We start from the raw sequence: 13,643 nt of genomic DNA on the forward strand, positions 1-13,643 counted from the left end.
AGAATTCTGGCCTGTTTATCTTGCACTTCACTGTGGACGACATGGAATTTGGCGAATGCTGGTTTCTTTTTGGAAAAAAAGTACTCTGCTTCGTTCCGCACTCTTTTAAGAGAGCGATCAGGTTTGGAAAGGGGGGGAGCCATAAAAAATTGATGTTTTTCGGTCATGGTGCCAGCCACCCACCATGGAGCCCAACAAGGGGACGCGACAGGAACTTGAAGGCAAGTCCTGCCTACGCCAGCTGTACACCTTAACTATAACCTAATATGACTCAACTCAGGGTAGTTGGTCACACACGGTTAACCCTCGCCGCCAGGAAAAAGAGGAAAAAACGAAGAAAAGAGGAGGATACAGGAGAGTTGTAAGAAAGGAGATAGGAAAGTGAAAGATGGAGAGGAGAACAGGAAAAGGCGACTGCCGATTTCCCCCGGTCGGGTCAGGCCGGAGGTGCCGTCTACAGGAAGCTGGGGCCAAAGTGGTGTGTTGCCTCCGCCGAGGGGCCGTAAGGGTCCAAACGCTCGGCATCGGCTCAACCACCAGGATCCCCTTTTCCCCGGACACGGCGATGCCACGCACGGCTAAGCGCGGATGCTCGGGTCCGTGGTGACGCATTGTTCGCCATCATCCCCCTGCGGGGATGTCCCTGCGGATGCTCGGGTTAACCCCGTGGTGTCGCCACTCGATAGAAAAAGAAATGCGCGCTCTTAATTTTTTAGCCTTGTGATAACGCGCAAGGGTATGACGTCGCCATGTCAGTGGCTGTGGCACTGAATCTAAAGTTTTTAATTCCTGTGCGGGTTTCTGCCCCAAGGAACTTCCATTGTTACAAACAGTGAGGATCACAACAAATGAAACTTTTCTAGTGTACCAGAAAATTGCAATATTGGTTGAGCATGTTGTTCTTTAAAACTGCTGTGCTGACAGGATATCGCTTCTTTCTGTGAAGCGACAAAACCTTGCTGCCCAGCAATTAATTTTTCTGACAGTACGTTCCTTTCTGGAGCTCCGTGGGCAGGCAAAACGAATGTCAGTTCTTTACCTAAAGCTAAACCTGCTTCTGTGTGCGCAGGGCGTGTGATCTTCAAAGTGAACATAATGGCGCAATCCGGTGAGTTCGAAGTTTGCGAGGGAAACGAGGTGGTGGCAACAGGCCGAATTCGCCTGGCCAAGGATGGAGAGACTGTGCTCGACAAAGACTCCCCTGGAGCCCCTGGGGAGGCGGTGGACTATGACCTTGACAAAGAAGGCATCTACAAGGAACTGAGGCTTCGAGGCTACGAGTACAGCGGCGCCTTCCAAGTCATTCTCAAGGCTGACTTGGAGAGTAAGCACTTCTCATGCCCCAAGAAGCTGTGTACAAAACTGAACGTATCAGTGCCGGCCTCTAAAAAAAAAAAAAACAAGAGTCCTGGCTGAGCTACACGCATTTTGGTTTGCTAGTTTGGCCTTCCTGAAACATAAGGAATATGTGATTATTAGAAGTAAAGTAAGATTTGCCTAGAATGGTTCTCACGCAAAAATACACACCAAGGAATGTACTGTTTGCCCCACTTTTATGCGTAGCATATTGCAATCACTCAGTTCAGCCCTTGGGCGCGGCCGGGCAGCCACCAAACTACGTGACGTCACGTCACGTGGTTTGGTGACGTCATGTCACGTGGTGACGTACCGTCACCAAACCACTAAAAAAAGAAAAAAAGAGAAGAAAAGAAAAACGGAAAAACAGAAAAAAGAAGAAAAAGAAAGAAAAGAAGAAAAGAAAGGAAAAGGACGGCTGAGCATGGTGGCTGTCGCCACCGCCCCGATTTAAAGGGGGCGCTCCTATCCATCCATCCATCTATCTATCCATACGTCAAGGAGGAAAAGCTGCTGAGAAAATCGAGTGCCGCCAAGCAATACCTCGCGCAAAAAGACCGCGCAATATCAACGCATTCTTGGCTTAACCAAGCCTAGCCTGGGCATCTTTTTAACTGAGAAGTCGAAGCACTACATATAGCACCGCTGGTGAAGGTATTAATATATATCCGCATACCATGCAAAAATTAATATTATGCATTAGGCATGGTTCCCGGCCGCACGATTTCTTAACCTCAGTAGATCGCGGTGCCTCAAAAGGAAAATGTGAGCATAGATGTCCTGCCTGTACTTACCCGTGGGTCGAAACATGCAGGCCAAGAAAACTGCATGATCTCAAAATATGTTATCTTTTTATGACGTAAGGCCAACCTTCGCCAAACAGCGTCTTGACACAAGTTATCTTGCTCTTTTTGAGGGTGGTGAGAGCCACACTTGCCAAATCTGTAGACAGAAAAAAAAGCGCAAAACGAATGACCTAGAAAGAGCAGGAACCTCAAGCACTGACTCGCAACTGATAATTTATTCAAAAAACGCAAAATAAGCAGTACGTCACTTGTTAAAAAACGATGGCAACAAAATTTCACTCTCCTGTGGTAGTTCCTATATCGAAGAAACAGGCATTAGAATGTACACCCTCCCACTTTTTTAATCTGAACGCGCGAGCGTCGACTGCCCGGCGCTGCGGCGCCGGAAGAAGAACGAGAGGAGAAAGCGAGCGAGGGCAACGGCACTCCCACAATTCGTGCTGCTGTACTAAGGGTCGTCTGCTAGGCTATTCTGATTAGTGTGACGCAACCCCTTCCCATCATCGGCTGTTAAGCATCAGCGCCCCAAGAAGCTGAGGGCAATTGTTTTTAACCGCTGCCTACAACGCGGGTGATTCTGAAAAGAGCATACGCTTGGGGACAGCCTAGCATGCCCAAGAAACCAGTTGCGATCGTTACATACAAAAAACTGACTGAAGGGGATCCTCGCTAGAGCCGCGTTAATTTCGCTAAAGGAAACGCCCACGAGGCGCTACCGGCAAATGCAGCCAGGGCCTGGAGTCATGCTTGGAACGCTACGCGTTTCCACCAGTCCGGAGCCACAAACCCACAGCAGATAGAACACGAAACGAAATCGCAGAACTCTGCCACAAAACCTGCTTCGCAGGGGTTGCTTCGCACGCAGCAGAACAGCCAAGCAGACGACGCTAGCTACAGCGGCATGATCAGTGCGCATGCTCGTTCGCTCTCCCTGTTTCCGCTATGCTTCGCCTCGGCACCGCTGCACTGGGCAGTCGACACTCGTGCGTTCAGGTTAAAAAAGTGAGAGGGTGTACACTTGCAGGAGCATGAGCTAGCTCTGAAAAAGCCACTTTCTTCAAATCTAGCAAAGAATTGTAGTGAGACAAACAAAAAGGAAAAAGAAAACAACGCTTTTGGAACCTGGCTAGGACACACAAGAGCCAGCTGCAACTTCTCAGCAGGATGGTAGGCTGGTGGGCAACTGGAGAGAAGTAAACGCTTTTTCTTCTTACAAATCTTAGAAAGGAGAGGAGCGAGAGACTACAAGGTGGCTGCAATGGAAAGAACCCACTCATCTACCGAACTTTGCACAGAGAAGACCAAGCTGTAACCTGCTGTCTGCCACGCTTCACGGGTGGCAAATTTCCGAGAGGAAAACCATTTCCTCCATTTGCATGTTATGTGTGGTCGTGCATGGCAGGACAAAACGAGGTTCTTTTGCGGTCGTATTGCCTCAGCTAACGGTAATTCGATGTCCTTCAAATTTTATCGCTCTCTCCCACGAGAGCAACGCATAGACGGCGGTATCTGTAGCTCACTAAAACTTCACTTGGGGATCGTATTTCAGAAGAGTGTGAGCATGACCAGGAGAGTGAGAACGCCATGAGGTGAAGTACCACGATGCTACGCTCGCTAGACTCTGACAGCGTCCACATTGTGGTCCATGTGGATCTGGCCTGTGGGAAAAATCTAAATCCGCAGAAGGCACATAGATGTTCCCACCCTTGACCAAGGTATTATTACCAGCAAGTGGTAGCGGTGCCTTCAGACTACCGCATGCTGCGCTGTTCACGAATTCGGTCGTCACCTCCCAAGTAGAAAGTTGCAAAGTAGAGCGACTGATCGCTTATGACACGCCCTGTTCAACGTTGAACGCCCTCCTATACGTGCCAACAAGGACAACGGGGCAGTTTTTCGGGCACTACTGGCGCCGATGTGAACATGTGTTGTTTTAAAAAGGAAAAAATATCTTTTTCTCATAAATAGACATGAGTGTAGCCGACAAGGGTGCGAAATAAACGCTCTATTAAGATGTTTAGGTCTAGGTAATGTTTTGTAGGACTAAATTCACACTACCCGGAACAGAACAGGATTGCAGAAAACACCTCGGCTGTGCGTTTCATTTTTTTGTGGTGTCCTTTTTGGCGCACTTTGAACTTGCCACACTTGGTCTATTCGATTATAGAACGCGGAGATACATGCTACCCAACAGATGTCCGCAGAATGTGTAGCAAAGCATCGACCGCAATTAAACGGTCAAGTATATTTCGTAGTTTCTAAGAAGTTTTTCCTCTGTATAAATCTCTTCAGACGCTGAGAAGGGTCTTAAAAATGTCAGTGGAGTATAACTAAGTTAATGATGAATTTCTAGCGAACTTTCAAATGACAACGCGGGAAAATGACAACGCTGAACACTTACTGTCGCACGTTTTGTCTGCTTTGCTCAAACCATCGTGATAATTGATTTCGGGTTGAGCAATAGCATCTCTCTATGCGTGCCTCGTCTTGATTTCTTGTGCAATGCGGTTTTAAGTCGCTGTCCATTTAACAGAGCCGTACGCCAAGCTGAAGTGGGAGGAAAACTGGGTCACCTTTCTGGATGCTATGCTCCATCTGACGGTGCTGGCCTACCCGTGGAAAGCAACTGCACTGCCTGTAAGGATTCAGTCATGCCGCATTGACCCGAAAGTCCACGCTCAAGTCGTGGAAAAGGTCGAAGACGCAGGTAAGTTCTAAAAACCTCAATTAAAACCTCTGAAAAGGAGTAATGGTCTACTAAAACTTTAGGCCTCACACGAACTTCGGTCTTTAAAATAAAGCATCTCATTTAGAAAAGTAGCTGATGTCAGAGTAGCGGGTCCATTATAGGCAATGCTGGCCATGGTATGTTTTTGTGGGCAGTATTGACCCGCAGTTTACTTACGTTTTTCGCTACAATTGTATCAGCTAATTCCTGCTTACTGTAGCCTGTTTCGTAATGTTTATATACTCCCTTGTGTCCGAGACCTGGTTCTCAGCACTGACGTGATCGGTTCTTGCAGGCTACGCTATGACGCGTATGATAACCTTTTTTTGCACTCATTATGTTGTAAACTTTCTGTCAACCACGGGTCTCTTGGAAATTTGTAGTAATATTTTCTTATTCAGGAAAATAATTGCAGCACTATTAAGTAAGCAACCATCGCCTTCACATCATATAGTTTTGAATGACAGAGTCGGTGCGGCAGTCCGGTTTTTTCAATTCATTCACTTTTTGTGTTGCGGCTTTAGTAGCCAAAAATAGCCGTATATATAGAGAGGTAATACCATTTTTTCTGCACCTCTTGTACTATCGTACAACTACCCAGGTGTGGACGCCGTCCGCAACTCGAACCTCAACACTTGTCGCGCTGGTGGCGTCGCAATGCGCAACCTGAGCGTTAGCATTGTTCAGCGGCGCCCTGTCCAAGTGAGCCCGACTGTCGAGGAATACCGCTTCGTGCCATACGACGATGACGAACTAGCGAGGCGTGAAAGAGAAGGCCATGTCCGTGAGTACCTCGACGTTTGCTGTGACGTCGCCCGAAGAATTGTGACGTCATACGGTGGAGACAAGGCCCTGCTATGCTGCCTGACAGACGGCCAGCACGAGCTTCCCGAAAACATGCTGAACCAGTACAAGGAGGATCTCAGCAAGCACCATGGCCTCTTGCGGACACTCATCGCTATCCTCGACCAAGCCAGTGCCTCAACTTCGCTCGCAACTACAGTGCAGTCAGTCACTCTAGCCAGCAAAGAACGTCTGGAGAGGGACTTGATCAACACGGTTCTTCTCGAAGAGGACCCTTTGAGGCATGTCATCGACATTGCTGTTGAGAACACTGTCCAGAAGAAGATCCACGTGTTAGAGCTAGGCGATGAAAACTCTTTGCTCGCGGCACCTAAGGTGAATGAAAACTTGTCTGCGTATGAAGCAAAGAGGAAGGTGAAATATACCATGGTTCATCCCTCTCCAGACAGCATTCCTCTGGAGGAAGTTCCGGAAGGCGCGAACGTCGTTTCCTGCCATCCGTCTTTTGTCTCCGAATTAAATATTTCTGAAGCAGACTTGGTGATTGTTGCTCGGGGTAGCATGTGTGCTCCATACAAACCCGAAACGCTGGCTCACGAAGTGGCCTTGTTGTGCAAAGAACGTGGGTTCGTTGTGCTTTGCCATCGCATTGCTCTTGCCAAGGAAGAAGAGTTCCTCTCTGACCTCAGCAATGTTCCTTTCCAAGCACATTCAATTGATGTGATGCGTTCGGCATTCAAAGCCCGCGGGTTGCAGCTGTTGTGCACAAAGTCGAACAATCTTGCAGCACTTCTTCTGTTTCGCAAAATTTCCACAGCGATGGACGTGACCAGTCAGGAGTTGATCAGCGTGAACAACGAGAGTTTCGAGTGGGTCGAGACACTGAAAGAGAAAGGCATTGAGTACGAGAAAAAACCGTCTGGAGAGAACATCTGGCTCTTCGCCGAGGACCCCACCAGCAGCGGCATTGTAGGTCTCACCAACTGCCTCCGACAGGAAACCATTGGGAGCCACATAAGGTATGAGCACAGAACGGATGGTTCACAGTCGTCGCCAGATCATAGTTACCGCGGTGCTTTGACTACAGCATAGTAAAGAGTAAATGACTTTTTCTTTAGGAATAAAAACTGCCATTGTACTAGACTCAGAAAACAGAGCTACACATCTAACGTAGTCACACAAGTCTTCAAATATGCTGGCAGGAGTGTGAAGGACCTGTTAGAGCTAGTACAAAAAAATATAGCGGAAATAACAAGGGGACCGGACACAATTCTGCTTTTAATAGCCACCGACGTTCTCTTTCAGAGCACTTATTTACTCAATTCCTTTGAGCTTCTCGCCTTTGAGGATTCACTGAATATTAAGAAGGACCTCTATGTTTTCTTAGCGTGCTTGGAAAACATTTCCGCTGCTCCGATCGTTTTTGCGAGCAAAATCGGCTGACAACGCATTTCACCAAAAGTCTTTTCCACAACTTCAACAACAAAAAATTCACTGCTCGCTTTCATGATAGCAGTAGCTATCATGAAAGCGAGCAGTGAATTTTTTGCAGCAGTTGTGCTGCAAAAAAGAACTGGTTTAGCTAAATGCAATCGGCAACAGCACACACGCACCGAATTTTTGTGTCAAAATGCAACATTTCGAACTCTTTATTTACTGTTGCCTCTGAAGGAGAGAAGGAAAGACAACCTCCCGTCTGCAGAGTGTACTTTAGGCCATAGATAGCCGAATCAAATGCAGCATGCTTTCTCCGCACTCGACTTTGGTCACCTGCTGCTACTGCTATAACTTTCGGTATATATAGAGTGTAGGTAGCGATAGGCGTCTGTACAATAATACCATTTTTTTCTGGTAGAGAAACAGTAAATATGTAGCCACCTTTTCCTTAAGATTGGATGCAGCATTGCGTTCTTCTGATACCATATGATGCTTGCTCCCTTCGCACCTATCTTTCTGACTTTTGCTATCTTTGCCTCAATGCACAGCATATGCCACCAGCATTATAAGCCACAAGCTATTAAACGCGCTTATCCGCAGCGACTTCACATATATCTCATCAAGGCGGCGAGTCCGTCGCGAACCTCGCTGGGCTTTTATTCGATTCTGGTCTTTGTGCAGGTGTGTAATCGATGCAAGTGTGAAGGGATTAAACAGAATAGCCGGCTTCAGCCCGGCCAACCCGGAATACGACGACGTGGTGCAGAGGGACCTCGTCATGAACGTATACCGCGACGGCCGGTGGGGATCGTACAGATATAAATCAGCACAGTGGAGTGAGTATTCACCTCTTTACCCTTGTGTTCCAGCCGCCGCGGTGGCTTACTGGTTATGGCGCTCGGCTGCTGACCCTAACGACGCGGTTTCGATCCCAGCCACGGCGGTCGAATTTCGGCAGAGGCTAAATTCTAGAGTCCCGTGTGCTTTGCGATCTCACAGCACGTTAAAGAACGCCAGGTGGTCGAAATTTCCGGAGCCCTTCACTGCGGCGTCCCTCATAGCGTGAGTCGCTTTGGGACGTTAAACCCCTATAAACCATAAAGCAAACGTTTTGTGTGCCAGTATGAAACCGCCGAGACATGTGATAAAAAAGAGCCATCAGTGGCGAAACATTACTCTTTTCGGTGATTAGAATAAAGTACAGTACTGTTCAGAATACCCGTCTGGCAAACTAAATATTACTGAGTGCAATGACACTCACCTCAAGCCTGAAAGCGTTTCTCTATTCCCCTCTTAACGCGCTATAAACACGTCTTAATATGCAGCTGTGTGAGCCTTTTAAAAGGAAGTTTTTCTTCCACTTGAGAAACCAGTTTCGCACCTGATACTACGTATTTCGCGCATCTGGCTTTGGGAACCTATCTGATGTAGTTATGGTCTGACTTGCCTGAGCGCACAAGCATTTACTGAAGCAGCATGTTTGAGCCAAGCAAATTCATTAGCTTGAGCGCGGTGGTTACTCTCACATCCACGACAGGCGCTTTCTTGGTTGCAGAAACGCCAGTGCTGTTTTTCAGCGAGCGCCCTTAACAACTACGCTGCCGCAGCAGAAGTTCATCCCGGAAAGCTGTTCTCGCTTTGACGGATGACATCTAGCAAGTAGCATTAAAACCAGAAATAGGTGACATAAAAATACCTACGGCTCACATTGCTTCTAATTTAAGTTGCATTGTGCCTGCCTACTTGCGATGACGATTTGTTAAATACTGTGTGTGGAAAGCTGAGTTAGAAGCAAGGCAAGAAATGAATGAATTGAGAAAAAAAGTAGAGTGCTTATTTCGAATGGGATTTATTTTTTTTTTTGGCGTTCACAGTAAAAATTGACAACTAGTAAACAAAAATGAAACGAACCATCAGCTGGCCGAGATACATTCCTCACTGAAAGCCGTATTACGCTATCCATTAAGCGTACGAGCAAACAGTCTATAGATGAAATTACTGCGGACAGCCCAACCTTGTTAGCCATCTGATGACTGTCAATGCCAGTTACCAATTGATAAGAAGAAGAGGAGGAGGAGGTGGAACAACTTTATTTTAAGAAAAGAACCAAAGGTTATCAAGGATAGGCTCATGTCGGATAGTGAACGGGGCTGGGCCTCACGGAGAACGCTGTCCACTAGCAATGTTTGGCCAGCTGGTTGAGTATCTCGCGGAGCGAAAGGAACACGTTAATACCGATGGTTATGTAACCCCATTTATATACTGGAATCCCTTCTTTAAAAAAAAGTAGTGATGCGCACCCTACTACTCCTGCTACTGATTATAATGGTAATATTGAATTATTTATTCATACCTGAGAGGCCCCGATGAGCGTTGTGTATGGGAGTATAGCAGAGAAAAAAAACGCATAAAATTGAAACCAAAGGTAAAACGCACGTTGTACACGAAAGGAGCACAAAGTTAATCCTAGAAGAAAATTATTCAAAACAGAACAAAACACCGTCAGCTGATAAAAACCCGAAATTTGATGGTTTCCCTATAAGCGATACAAACATCAGTTATATTCGTTTCTAGCGCGTCCGCATTGGATGCCTCGCTAGCGAAAAAGCCGTCCTGTCCGCTGATAAAGTCTCCACGTGCTAGCCATGGCAGGTGAAAAAGTTGAGAACGGGCAATCCAATCCAATCCATTTTCACACAGGGAAGTGGAAGTGGGCGATGGAATTGATGGTTTTTGAGGAAATGAAACGGCGGAGTAACCGTCTCACTTCTTGACAGACACCTCAACCACGCCGAGAGGACACGGAGGAAGGAGGAAATGAAAGAAGAGGGATATAGGTGTCGGAGTGGAGCGCTGCTGAATAATGTCAACCACATGGGGTTCTTTACAGTGCACTGAAATCAATCAATCAATCAATCAATCAATCAATCAATCAATCAATCAATCAATCAATCAATCAATCAATCAATCAATCAATCAATCAATCAATCAATCAAACAAAGACTCTTTATTTGCTCATCCAAGGAAACTTTGTACAGACTATTTGGACCGATAGCCTGCATGGCTTGTATCCGGTCCAATATAAAACAGCATATTTGGGCAACCTCACAGGAAATATGTGAATAATTTTTCAACGCAAAACAGTGAACAAAAATAAGGAAATTGTCCGGTCTCGCATCGAAAAAATAGAAAACAAAGCATTTGTACCCATGCATGAGGAGAATGCAAACTGATATTTCAACAAAACACACACAGAGCATTCAACAAAATACAAGCATTCAATCTGTTGCAAAGCAAACTGGCGCCTTTTGCGTTGTGGCTCCATCGAAATGCGGCCGCCGCGGTAGAGTTCGAATAGGGAAGACGAAGATTTGTTTACTGGCGACGGGTTTAGGAGGACAAGTGGAGAGGGGGAATCCCTCTATCCTTTTCGTGTGCTAGCACTTGGCGGATCACTAGAGAAAAAAACCGGTTGTATCCTGGTGATGTAGCAAAACTCGTTCGGTGGCAGCTGCAGCCTCGTGCAAAGGACGAACGTCATACACGCCAGCTGCAGCCAAGTAGAACGAAAGATAACGCATCTGCTACGGCCTAGTGGAAAGAATCCAAAGCGGTTTCACGGCTGTTGCAGCGATGTGGAAAGGGAGAAACCGTGTCGCGTGAGCTGCCGCTTACATTCTCCGTAGAACCGCCATAAGTAACCTATCAGAAGGGTACATATACATTGTGCTAGTGCATGTACAGACGTAGCAGGGGACGGCAGAAATTTAGGTGGGCGGATGAGATTAAGATGTTTGAGGGGATACAGTCGTTGCAAGTGACAAAGGACAGGGTTATTGGAGAGACATGGGAGAGGCCTTTGCCCTGCAGTGGGTGTAGTCAGGCTGATGATGATGCTGATGATGATGATGATGACGTACAGACGCCCACAGACTTAACATTAATGACGGAAGGCGAAGCCTGGACTGCCGTCAGCGCCACGAAGCGATAGTCATTGGTGCGAGACAATGCTCTCGGTATGTTTGCGGCGGTTCACGACAGCTGGTGTGCAGCTCGCTTTTACTGCTTTTCCGCTTGTGCCTGATTGCCGCGTGGACAGCGCGCTCGTCACGGTGGCGTTTACGCGCTTTTTGCTCGCCGATTCGGCCTCCACGGCCCCGGAAACGCTCTTTCCAGTTTTTTTTTATCGCGGCAACCATGAATTGCCCGCTAAGCTGCCGCGGTTAGCACCTCCTATCGTCAGACACCGCAAACATTCAGGAAGCATTACCTCGCACCCGATCACTATCGCTTCATGGCACTAACGGCAGTCCAGGCCACGCATTCCGTCATTCGTGTTAAGTCTGTGGGTGACTGTACGTCTCATTTTGTGTAGCGAAATAAGGGTGCAATTTCCTTATTGCGAAATGGCTACTTCACTAGCAAAGCTGAAAGGGATGTGTGTGAAACCTCAATAGTAGACCTTGGACGCAGCGCCAGCGGCGGAGTAATTGTGCACCTGCTCCCTCAACGCGCGGAACCGGCATTCCTCTCCCTCCCCTCTACACCCCGTGCGCACAGCTGCCGATAGCGGCTGAGGACTAAATGTTGCATGCTGTTGATTTGGGGCGGTGTTACCTGAAGCGCTTTTTTTTTTCTGTGGGAGCAGTGAAGCAAAGTTAACACGGCGCCTTCTTTTCCAAAACTATAAACCACAAAATCAATTTAGATTAGCTCTATTGCGGTTATTGCCATCTGTTAAGAAATCCAAACTGGCGGAGTCAAGGAAGTGCCTCGCATAGTCGCTTCGAGAGCTCTCTGCCATGGATAGCTAAGGAATGATTACAGACACCGTATTTACAGCCACGAAATGGCCCGTCGTCCCATTGATTTGAACACTACCACTCTCTAACCGAGTAATGTGAATTATTATAATTTATTATTATTTCAGTATACTGCAAGCCAGAGTTAGCCCAAGCAGGAGGGGCATACAACTAAAGAAAAATTATATAAGAGCACCAGCTACAACACACCAGGTCAATAAACAGGACACAAATCCAGAGTCATCAAACAAGATACTGGGAGCCATACAATAAGTTCTCTAGCTCCTTCTCAAAATACCTAGATTTACACAGACCCCAAGGAAGACCATTCCACTCTGCGACAGTATTCGAAAAAAAAAACTCTTCTTAAACCCACTAGTTCGTGCGAAAATTGGGGCTAATGACTGCTCATATACTTGTCGTGTTCTCCTAGTGCTTGCCAGCTTCACACAATCAGGAAGATCTGCCTTCAGATTTCCAGACATGTAATTATGAAGCAGTACTAGACGGGTAACTTTTCTTCTTATTGCCAAGAACTCTAAATTACTCTTTCGAATTAATGCAGTTGGAGAGTATGTCCTTCTATATTTCCCATAAATAAAACGAACTGCTTTTCGCTGAACACGCTCCAGTTGAGCAATGTCTTTCTTGTTATGCGGGGCCCTGTTGGGACTGGGTGTCCGAGCCAGGAAACGGTCGAGGCGACGGTGAGTCAAATGAACTTTATGTACAGTATGTACAAGGGCTTTTACATGATACAAGGGCCAAGAGCACCACGGGCTAGCACAAAGAAGAAGAGCGGCCCCGGCGGCGAGCGTAGCTCCGGCGTGATGGCTCTTCTGCTGCCCGTCTGCTGCTCGGGTTCAGCGCGGCTCCGTTTTTATAGCCGCTGGTACCGGTTACGGCAGCCAGCCGTTCAAATCCTCCAATCACTGGCCACCGTTCAAATTAGACCAATGGTCGAGAGCCGGCGAGCGTCGGAGGAGTTCGCACCGACGGAGAGGAGGACAGGAGGAAGGGTCCGTGTCGGCGCCGCGGCGCCGCGGGGATGAGTCACGCTGCATGTCGCGACTTGTCCGAGAAAGTCTGGGCCTGCTTTGAGCGCCGGCGGGCGCGCAGCGCTGGTTTAGACAGGCCCGCCAGCGAAATAGGAGCTCCGGCACTACAGCACCACCGCCGCCAGACAATGCGCCACGAAGACGAGCTACTTCCGCGTGGCTCGGATGCGGGGCGCGCTCGTACGCCAGGCTCCTCCAAGTTCTCGTCCGGTGTTCAGCCGCAGGTAGCTCCAGGCTCCTTTCCGAGAACGGGTCCCGCTCGTCAGGACAGGATCATTGCTCCGCAGCTTAGTCGCCCAGGTGACTGGATCAGCTTCGCTCGGTCCGTCGGAAGAGCTTGCTTCTCAGCATCGGTCGTTGATCGTTCTGCATGTTGCGAAGAACCGACCGACAACAGGCAACACCCAACACGAGCAAGTGCCCTCTGTCACCCGTCAATACACCAGACTTAAAGGTCACAAAACTCCGCTAGCAATAGTTCTGTCCCCTTTTCGCTCCCTCTTCAACAATAGACACATGTGGGATACCAGAACTCTTAAAATAATAAACTCAAACAAAGTGTCAAACACATGAAACACTCGGAATGAAAGGAATGCAAAATAAATGGGCTCTCTTGAGATCACTCGGCCAGAAGAACAGTCAGCTGAGGCCA

At 47.7% G+C, this 13,643-nt stretch overlaps 1 protein-coding gene across 1 annotated transcript in view; it reads left to right on the forward strand.

Moving 5' to 3' along the window:
- Positions 1-13,643, forward strand: part of LOC149347332 (fatty acid synthase-like) — an 87,881-nt gene that overhangs the window by 46,553 nt on the left and 27,685 nt on the right. Inside the window, exons 13-16 of the mRNA XM_089541554.1 lie at positions 1,070-1,324; positions 4,696-4,869; positions 5,492-6,713; positions 7,813-7,967. Of these exons, the coding sequence (XP_089397680.1) occupies positions 1,070-1,324; positions 4,696-4,869; positions 5,492-6,713; positions 7,813-7,967 (1,806 nt within the window). The remainder of the gene's footprint in view (positions 1-1,069; positions 1,325-4,695; positions 4,870-5,491; positions 6,714-7,812; positions 7,968-13,643) is intronic.

The sequence above is a fragment of the Amblyomma mixtum genome, chromosome 4, assembly GCF_055824585.1.
Source record: "Amblyomma mixtum isolate Tamu chromosome 4, ASM5582458v1, whole genome shotgun sequence".
NCBI classification, from domain to species: domain Eukaryota; kingdom Metazoa; phylum Arthropoda; class Arachnida; order Ixodida; family Ixodidae; genus Amblyomma; species Amblyomma mixtum.